This window comes from Nansenia antarctica (genome assembly GCF_963989245.1).
Source record: "Nansenia antarctica genome assembly, chromosome: 9".
NCBI classification, from domain to species: domain Eukaryota; kingdom Metazoa; phylum Chordata; class Actinopteri; order Argentiniformes; family Microstomatidae; genus Nansenia; species Nansenia antarctica.
In genome coordinates, this window is record NC_137679.1 from 13,180,991 (window position 1) to 13,192,096 (window position 11,106).

General features: G+C 42.3%; 1 protein-coding gene across 2 annotated transcripts in view; it reads right to left on the reverse strand.

Moving 5' to 3' along the window:
* The window catches only part of wnt7bb (wingless-type MMTV integration site family, member 7Bb), a gene marked incomplete at both ends in the record, with an annotated part of 29,831 nt that overhangs the window by 17,177 nt on the left and 1,548 nt on the right, over positions 1 to 11,106 (reverse strand). The window contains 2 exons of one of the 2 annotated variants that reach the window (XM_080538786.1): positions 4,808 to 5,038; positions 10,048 to 10,130. In XM_080538786.1, coding sequence (XP_080394912.1) covers positions 4,808 to 5,038; positions 10,048 to 10,130 — 314 coding nt within the window. Of the gene's footprint in view, positions 1 to 4,807; positions 5,039 to 10,047; positions 10,131 to 11,106 lie in introns of those variants that run through there. The other variant, XM_080538787.1, reaches the window with a different exon arrangement.

Genomic DNA, 11,106 nt, shown 5'->3' on the forward strand with positions numbered 1-11,106 from the left:
TGAAAAATCAACGAGAGGCTGATGACTTCCTACACGCTGGGAGAAGAAAATACTCCCAGGTGAAGTCGTGAAGTCATGATTCTAGGATCAGTTTACTGGCCCACCCTGACCTTTACCACCTTGCCCTACTATCACTATAACAATCTGCTTTGACTATACCACCCTCTAGGACTTGATGTTGGACTTAACTTGACTGGCATTATTAAATCTTAATAGAGTGTAATACACCATGCAATAACACCCACTTCTGTTAGCGCAAGATAATTTACTCCACATTTCATGGACTCAAGGTGCAGAGCAGTGCCAATGCCATTCGGGGGGAACAACACGCCATTGCAGAAAATTCAACGGAAACACCAAAAATGTAAAAATACCCAGCTTCAAATTCATGTCAGTGTAGATGGAGTACTTTTTCCCTCTTCATCAGTGTTTATAGCGTTGTTCTACAATTTGTCAGTTCAAACATAATAGAAGAACGAATGCTCTTTCCACAATAGAGGAACTGTTGAGGGACGTAACTGCAATGAGGGTTTCATCCATCCATGTTTCCATCCATCCTTTAGAGTCTTATTGAGTTGCCTTATTGAGTTGCCAGTGTCGAGGCTTGAGGTACTTGCCACATATACATATACACTGCATATACTGTATCTATGTTTACAGTATAACAGTACAGAAATAACTGGCCTTTTCTGAAAGAGAATCCTTCCTTGAATCAAGATATTTGGGGTTCTGTAATACTCAATAACCCAGCTATTAATATGTGCTTTCTTGTGTGCTTACCACGGAACTCGTCAAACTGACTGACTCCATCCAAGTGCAAGCAGCGCAGAGAGAATAGGCCTTGATCTGTAGCTCTTGAAAAACGATGGCATCTCCCTCAATTCAAAACTAAGACCGGATCACTGAGAAGAGGAAAGGTTTAGTATTCATAATTTGGGGGGATTTGATTGAAATGAGCGGAAGAGGATTTTTCTTTTCTTTCCTTGCTCTTGATTATGATTATGTGGGAATTTTTTCTGGTAAAAAGGATTGGAACATTTGTCTAAGACGTCCATATGATGTCATCATAAGAACTGATCAACATACTGAACACCACTGTAAAACATACAGCGTAATCACAGAACATGCATACATCTCCAATAATTCACTAATTGGGAATAACTTATGCTAGGAACTAGTATCAAAAACAAGTGTACAGTAAACATGTTTCCCCCCCAAATTATGTAGTGCCCCTCCAATTATTAAAACGTATGACTAAAAGTTATTAGTCTTGCTTCTTACGGCTTCACGTTTATTTGAGGTAGGCAGTCCACGAATTTGAGGTAGGCTGAAAAGTTTTTAATGATAACAACATATCACTTTAAGAGATATACCTCGAAACAGATATATAGCAGATATATAGCAAGACGCATCATTCGCCCAAGTTTTGTCAAAATTGTCCCAGTGGTGTCAGAGATAAAGTGTGTGACATACAAACAGAGAGCGATCCATAGTCCCCTCCACGATTACAACAAGCAATAACAGCTGGTAGCTAGAAAGCTAGTGTCAAATTGACAATAAGCTGTTGACAGAAACTACTAAATGTGTTCCTCATTTTCAAACGGGATGTTGAGGTCAGCAACTGTGGTCTGTGTGGTCTGTCATGATGACCCCATAAAGCACTGAGAAGAACTTTGTCGGTACTGAATGAATGGTCAGCGCACTGAAATCTCACTGGTACTTGGCCAAGAGAGACGTTGATAGTAGCCAATCACAGTCAGATACAGTATGACTGAACCATACAGTGGCATAATTATTGGGCTGTATTTCTTGGGCTGATTTGATACCTACCTGGCCGATCGCTCTTACCAGGTGACTTGGAGAGGATTGTTGTCTTCTCCATGAACCCTCACCACTGGGGTACCCCAGGGCTCTGTCCTAGGGCCCTTATTGTTTTCCCTCTATACCAAGTCTCTTGGCTCCTCACCACTCCTCACATGGGTTCTCCTACCATAGCTACGCAGACGAAACTCAACTCTTTCCCCCCCTCTGACCTACATGTGGCAACACATGCTTCTGCGTGTCTCGCCAACATTTCTACATGGATGTCAGACCACCACCTCAAGCTTAACCTTAACAAGACTGAGCTACTCTTCCTCCCAAGGAAAGCCTGCCCTCTCAAAGACTTCTCCATCACAGTTGAGAACTCTACTGTAACCTCCTCCCAGACAGCCAAGAACCTTGGAGTGACCCTGGACAGCCGCCTATCCTGTGCAGAGAACATCGCAGCAACAGCACGCTCCTGCAGATTCTTCCTCTTCAACATCAGAAGGATACGTCCATTCCTCACCAGAGAAGCAGCTCAACTCTTGATCTAGTCACTGGTCATCTCCCGCCTTGACTACTGCGACACATTCCTGGCTGGGCTCCCCGCCTCCACCATCAGACCTCTGCAGCTCATCCAGAATGCTGCCAACCGTCTGGTTTTCAACCTACCCAAATTCTCTCATGTTACCCCCCTCCTTCACACCTTTCACTGGCTCCCGATAGCAGCTCGCATGAGATTCAAGACCCTGGTGCTCGCCTACCTTGCAAGCAATGGTCACCCCCCAAACCTCAGCCGGTTCACTCTGCTCCTCCACCTCTGCTGGCCGACCGGCCCCACTACCTCCACGCCAACGCGGCAGTCACGATGCCCGGTCACGTCTCTTCACTACACTGGCTCCCCCACTGGTGAAACGAGCTTCCCACGGCTGTCAGAACTGCAGAATCACTCTCCCTCTTCCATCAGAGACTGAAGACCTGCATCTCTTCAGGCTACACCATAACTGCTCCTCCTGAGACATCTACTACACCCCTGCACAGAGTCTCCAGAGACACCTGCCCCCCCCCCCCCCCCCCCCCAATACTGTTTCTCCTGAGATATCTACTACCCCCATGTACTGTTTGTCCCATGTCTATTAATAAGACAAATTTGAAAATACTTTAAAATCTTCCTTCTTCTAGCACGACGACTGCCAATGGCCCCTGCCCTGAGCTAGATTACTTTTCCTGCTACGACTGGTGGATAGATGATTCACTTGCTTAGTCAAAGGTATTGATTGTAAGTCGCTTTGGAATAAGGCGTCTGCTAAATGCCAAAAATGTAAATGTAAATATTTTATTACATTAAAATTATTAAAGACAATGTTCTTTAACATCAGCCCCCTTTCAGTAATATCAGTGCATGTCTGTAGAGATCTAGAAAACATGCCTCACCTTTCCCTCTAAAACAATGTCTTCCGTGAGAGATTCTAAACGTGATTGAGGAGAAATGATGGACCAAACAGTATGTATACTCTTATCATTACGGAATTTGTGTTAATTGTCTTCATTTTTACAGAACATATTACAATATGGAGACAAAGAGAGAAGACATTCAGATATGACAGTTTTCCACAAAGGAAATCAACATCTTATCCTGTGTTTCATAAACCAATTGAGGATTAAATTAACAGGCTGCAAGGCCCACTGAAGGAATGGCAAGAAAATGAAAAACACGGAAAAGACGTGCAAAAGAGATGCTGAGCACAGAAGAAAACGAGTTGCGATCCATTACAAAAGAGCGCCACATTTACAACAAAGAAAAATGCTTTTAGAGGAGCTGGGGCGAAGTCAGCCGCTCCTAAATAGCAGTGATTGTTAACAGAGCTATCGGATTAAATGCATAGTCAAACCGCACTTTAACAGCAACAAAACATTTCTAAATGAAAGGAAATGTATAAAAGTCGCCGTAAAAACATAGAATAAAAAAGAGCCATGCAAAAGAAGTCTGCTGAAGGCCATTTATTGAAAAAAAAAACACAGTAAGTGTACTGTAAATGTTTGTCTGCTTGTACAGCTCATTCCGACTGTATGTACACACACATGAACCAGGCAATGGACACAACTAATTTAGTAAGATTAACAACAGATGTGTCCATCTATTTTGGTTCAACAATGTTTTCTCTACAATAATACCATTAGTTGAATCCTCATTTGCCATATCATTTTTCAACCATACTTTTTCCCTATTAGGCTTCAGGTTTTTTTCAGTAACCTTTCCATAACATTTGTGCAACCAGCAATGTATGGCATGCTCCTAACCAGAGCTCGATGCACAGCCTACATCAATCAAGAAATCAAGCCGCACTGAAGATACACAACAGTGTGAATTGAAACAAGGACACACTGGAGTGAGATCTGCTAGAATGGTAACATATGGAGTATTATTCTTGAGTGCACAAACCCATGCTATTGAGTATGGTTATACAATAGAGAGTCAAAGCCGTTGTGTGCAGTTGGTTAACGTTTGACTCTGTGATGTGTGCAGCTTGGGTTTGGCTCTGCAGAGCCGTATTTCACAAGGCTCACAGTGTCGGGCCAGGGGTTGGTACTGTGTTACTGGTACTGTGTTACTGGTACTGTGTTCCTACGCTTACCATGAGGAGCGGATTGTGAGTTTCTAAATTCACTATGTAACCTGTTGTAACAATGTTTTGTGAAAACGTTGACTATGACTACAAGATATACTGAAAGCCAGGTACGCTGAAGTGACTCAACAATCTGACTGCACAGAAGTAACTCACAGACCCCATATACTGTATAGAACTTATAGCACAGGCAGCACCGCTGACTGATTGATTGATTGATGATTGACATTTTTAGCCATGTTCAGAGAGGCAGAGATCAAAACCTTCCCAATATTCACTCTTACTGCAGGTCAACCGTCTGCTTGTTAGAATGCAGAGCACCCTCTTGGACAAAGTACCCAGAATGCAGAGCACCCTCTAAGACAAAGTACCCAGACTGACCTACTCGCAGCTCCTGTCCGAAGACGGTCCTCTCCCCCAGGGCTGAGCAGTTCCAGCGGCCGTAGCGGAACTGGTACTGACACTCATTGATGCCCAGCTGGGCGCCCTCCCCCACCACGATGATGGCGTCTGGGCGACTCTGGCAGATGGCCCGCTGGCGCGGTGCCAGCCCAGGGATCTTGTTGCAGATGATGTTGGCGCCCAACGCCACCACAGAGGACAGGGCCCTATGGATGTGGGGACATAGACACACACACACACACACACACACACACACACACACACACACACACACACACATTGTCATAGTCAGTAATACTGGAGATAATAGATATACTGAGTCACACGTAGGCCTCTCCAGGATTTTGGATTTCAAACCAAGGCTTAATGAGCATTTTAATGTACAAAGTAAATGTGTGTTTTACAAATATTGCTATTTAATGGATTAGAGGTAAATCAGAGAGAAAATCTGAAACCATTATCCGATGTGAGACAGAAAAAAAAACACAGCACAGCTAAAATGAGTCCATGAAAGAAAAACGACATTGTGTTTATTTGCTCACTGACAATGCCTATCCGCAATGGTTTAGCCAGCGATCCTAGAGAAATGAGTTGGGGTTTTTGCGTTAATTGTTAGGTAATGTGGTTGGAATTGTTTCCAGGCTTGAGCAGAGCTGGGCAAGCCTTGTGCAGATAAAAGGCCTACCCCAATTTCTAACTCTGCTTCTCACATTTAGGTACAGTTCACTTCTCCACCAAGAAGTCACACAAAATGATGGTATCCCATACAATTTGAGATTTATGTGTTTATAGCACAAATAACCTATAAATAACTTTCCGGTGCAAGACGTCTTTCCTTTATCCACTTTTTTTTCAGGAAAGTACTATCTGGCTAACATGCAAGGTTTCCAACACCAGCCCCCAATCATTACAGGGTGTTGATCCTATCGGGTTAAACCCAGAACCAAGCAGTCATTTAACCCTTGACATTACACTACTCCAGGTCCTGTTCCATTCAATCATGTTGGATGGGGTTTGGAACGTACAGAAAGACCCACGTGGGCTATTTCTCCATTGCTCTTGTTTATAGTCATTCAAACAGATACATGCTTTTCAAACATGTCAGAGACAAGGGGCCGTAAAAGAGCATGGAGGCAAATGCCAGCTTTGAAGTATGACGTAGGCCTCCGAGGGCTCTGCACCGCAAGCAGGGCAGGCCAATGCAGGCAAGTTGTGTGTCAGCAAAAACCAGAGAGGGGGTGAGGGCAAGAGAAAGATAGAAGGGGAGAGAATGAGGAGGGGAGGGCGAGAGAGAAAAAAGAGAGGGAGAGGGGCGGGGGTCGGCTGCATTTTGTGGATTCTCCTTCAAAAGGATTATGGAACAAAACCATCCTGCTCCTGACTCCAAGAACAAAAGGAGTGAATGTTGATTGTAAATTGCTTATGGCCAACCATGTTCCCTTTCTGTTGATTAACTGTCTCCACAAAGGCAGAGGAAAAAAATGCAAAACCACATGTTCAAATTAAACCATAACTGCAACAAGACGTGTATCTCTGACAGAACGGAGGTTTGTCCTCGGGCTCTTCGGTACCCCATCTGCGCTAGTCGGTGCTATGGCCTGGAGTCAGTTACTTCCATCCTTGCAGAAGTTGTGGAAACTTCTAAGAAAATGTGTCCAGTGAGTTAGGGAATTGCGAGGGTCTCTTGCAAGAGAGTACAATTTGATATCCCTGCTTCATTACAAACGTGTAAATCACGAGTAGTATAGTCCACTCCCCATGCACGGCTAACCAAAACCCAACTTCATATGAAGCTCAATGATGTTTTTAGCATTGGAAAGACGACACGAACATCCCCATCAACAAACAGAGAGAAAATAGGGGCTATGAATTTAGCCCTAAGTGACGTTTCTACAAGATGTTGTGTGGGTTCCTTTCCCACCTTATGTTGGACAGTAATTCCCCTTGTTTACCACAGTACCTGTTCCTCAGCTACCTACGGTAACAGTAGACTCTTAGAGACAAAAGGGTTGTCGCTGTTGGAGAACCCTTTGAAGAACCCTTTTTGGTTCTAGGTATTTTCCCGTGTTTACCATGATACCTGTTCCTCGGTCATATTAGTATACCTGACAGGTATGACAAAAAATTATGAAATCTATTTTCAATAATGTACATATCCATCCAAAACCTATATTTTATATACATATATATATATATATATATATATATATATAGAGAGAGAGAGAGAGATATAGATATATATAATATAGTCCTTAACAATGTACTCCAAATCAATGCTTCTCTGACCTTCCTTGACCCTCAGTTGTATAGTGACTATCAGTGACAGAGATACATATGTGGAGAGTTGTTGTTCATAAATTCAAGTGCACAGATATAAATAATGCTCTAAGGACAATCAGAGGTTGTTACATAGTGTGATATACATGTGCAAAAAAGTCAATCCCAAATGCCCTAAATACCGGTAGCCTATATAATGCTTTTTATTTGTTCTGTCAGCAGACCCCTGTGTAGTGACTGTGTAGCGATTATAATGAAGAGATAAAGAAGTTGCTATCATTCCTTTGAGGAAGTAGCACCCTTCCATCCTCCATCCTTGCCATTTCACCTGCCAATTCACAGAATCACTGTCTAACATGGGCTAGCCAAACCATCAGACGATGCAAAACACAACATTCCACAGCTAAGCTTTTAAATCCCTGCATCATCAAAGTGCACAAATGCGATTCTGTTTGCTTAGTGACGATTCTGTGTCCCTATTGGCAGTTAGGGACAGCTCTGCAGTCGCCACTGATACAAGCCCCCAAAACACTTCTCAAATTACATATTTTTAGGTGTAAAAGAAGTGATTGAAATTCATATTCAGGCTATTTATTAGTAACAATAACAAACCCTTTTAGAAAATGTTTTCTAAAAGCCTATTCACAATTTATGGTCTAGCATCAGACAATTCAGTTCTTCAAGTAGTTTCTGCTCAAGGAATGGCTATGTACTGTATTTGCTATATGAATTCAGCATGGTACTGTGCATTAGCAATTGTATCTATAGCAAAGAGACCTCATGGGTTTCCACAACGTATTACAGCTCAGACGTACCCGCCAAAGCAAAATAACCCATCACTAAAGCTAAGAACTTGAGGAGGATGGACAAAATATGCAATGTCAAGGAATGTCAAGTATTTCATAGATAGATACTGCATTATGTTAGATAAACAGCTGACTTTAACAAAAGTAATTTGTTTCATAAGGGTTAAATTGGGCAGAATCATACATCTGCTTTGGCCTAAAATGAGAGGCTAACAGGCTGACAGGTCCAGTGACAGAGGAGCATGACCTGAAGAGGGGTTGGTTTAAACACTGACACACACCGACACACACCTATTCCATCACAGTCAAACAACTTTGAACTGACACAGCTTAAGTTCACATGTTATGTTTAACTAAGAAATAACACATCAACCAAAATGGTCCCACGAGGCAGCTAAATCAGTTGGATTTATTTTAGGGGAATATAGCAGCCAGTGTAAATGACTGTGAGACAAAAGATTGTAGTATCAATTCACATGCGATGTGTTAAGTAAGCATACACCTTTCTTTGATTAAAATCGTGGGAATAAAAATTAACTGACCACAGGCTCATTCACCTATCACTACTATTTTATACAGGCCGAGTTTGTTGACCAGAGGGCAGATATTCTTAACAAAGACAGTAAGCTTATTTTAGCATTATTTGAGTAGCCTATATATGTTTTATGTATTCCATTGATTAGATTTAGATTCTTACAAGAAGATTAGATTGGCTGCTAATGCGAGCTAAAGGTGTGATAGACCCCGATATTCCTTAAATGGAGAAATAGCGTGCTCTGACGAATATCTCTGGACGGCCCATTTGCCACCCATGTAGTTCACCGTATTTCACTGTGAGTTTAACGCGCATAAACATGACCTGCGGATGTGTAATGAGAGAGTGAAGAGTATTGCATTATCTTTATTTCATATTAATTATTCTAAACTACCCCAGCTCTAAAATCACATTTGTTGTTGTAGGCTATGTTGCTTATAAAACATGTTTAAATTATAAAAACAAACAATGGTATGTAGTTTCAAATGTGCAAACCAATACTAAACATAGGCATTGGTATTGCCCACTTTTAACTGCAACCATAAACCACATCTATTTTAACATCAAGTTGGGGTCTCTAGCACAGGGAGTATGGTTCGGTAATTATTTTAAAAGCGAAAAGGAAACGTTCTCCTGCAAAACTATTCTTTTCATTCAAAGACGCAAGTATTATGACCAGTGTCAATCACATGCATGTAAGAGACCGATGTTTTATTGCCACTTTTCCAGATGTGGGTTTAAATTACATCTTTGCAGATCTGCATGTAAGACTATGGTGATGTAATGCATAAAGCGTAATCCCTATCACAAGTTCTGACAGGTAATCATCCCCATATGCGTAAAAGCTACACATACCTTCTACTCAAAGTAAAATAATGAAATAATTTTCTCTGCATCCAATTGTCTTGAACATCTCTGCCACTCCGTGGCCAAATGAAAACGTGTCCAACAGTTATTACTGTGTGTAATGATGATGTAGGTGTTTTTCTATATGTTTTGTTACATCAGTTATCTTGAAAAAGATATATCTATTAAGTCATCACACGCAACACGACTCGCATGTTACCACCTGCATAGGCCTAATTGACAAGAATGGGACGCTTTGGTTATTAACAATCGGTTTATTCCCACGTGAAGCAATGGGATGTCCCCTCTACCTGAAGTGTATGATTAAAGAGTAGCTTTGAACAGTAAAGTCAATAATATATCGAATCATTTGGGGGGAAATACCAAATTATTCAATAACATTCCTGCGTCAAATGTTTCAGCAAACGCGCATGCAGTGCACTGGAATCGAAATCAGTTTTCTATCTTCATATAAGCTAAGGTCTAAGGAGGATTCATCCTGCGCACACAAGTAGTTTTTGTTGGGATAATGTTGAAATCCTTATGCTCTATACAGGCAAGAAACAGCTTCATTCTCACGCAAATATAAGCAGCAACCTGCGATAACATGGTCTTTTGGAGAAAGACTAAAACATCTGTAAAGTACACACACATCAAATGAAAGTGCACGTTTCATAATGCTTACTGTTCACCCCCACAACACATAAGCGCACTAGTCATTAAGGGGCCCGTTAGTTAATTGGTTACTCACAGGTAGCTACCACTCGTGAGGATGAGGAAGATCTGCGGATAGTAGACTGACAGCAGTACACTGCGCGACGAGAAGATGATCATGATGACATTGAACAAATGGCCGCTTTCGGGATTGAGTGAGATAAAAAAAAAATGAAAATGTGTAAACTCCTTAATTCCTGTCGCGCGTTATTTAGTCCCCTTTGCTCAAAATCGAAAGAGCTTGACGGTCCCGTCCGGTGCGATGCGTCTGTGGCGCTCTGAGCAGCTCTGAGTGGCGCGGCTATGCGGCTCCTCGCTGCTCCCAGGGCCGTGAGTGTGCTGCGGCCGCGGAGATTGGCTCTGTCATCTCTCAGCGGTAGAGAGGCTGTTACAGAGTGTGGTTCCCGAGCCTGAATGATGATGGTTTTAGGGATTTTAGATGGCAGAAAAGTGCCTTTCTCCACTCTCATGAGAGTCGTGGCTGCCATTGGGCAGAGTGAGACACTGCTATCCGCCCACTTCTGCGCCACAAGCAGGACAAAAGGGGTGACATTGATCCTCTCCCCCTGGACAGGGGTTTCATTCATCAAATCCCAGCCAAAAGTAAACAAACACAGCCACACTCATTGACTGTTTCATCTTAACTGCTTCACACACACCATCGGGTTTTTAAAACCTAATGTGTGAACATCAAAGACAAGACAGTTAAATGTTTCTGTCGGGACTATGTATGCATATTGGCCATAATATCACTTCACTGAAATGCCACCAAGACAAACGTGATGATGCTTTTTTTATGACGGGAATAATAAATAGCCTATAGTCTGGGGGAGATGGTGGTATTATTAAAGGATTTGCTCAATCATAAATAGAAAAAACCTTTCTTATCACTCAGGATTCAGGGTGATTTGTCTTGAAACTGTCAAGTGAAACGCTCTGTCTTCACCATCACCTCAGCCCAATGTGATGTCACTCATCACCCGCAGACTCCAGTCATTGTGTGTGAAGAGGGTATCATGAAAGATTTCCCTAGGGTAAAGGAGGGGGGGAGGAACTGCAGCAGGGTATGAGCTGGAATGGTTTGGCTTGATAAAAC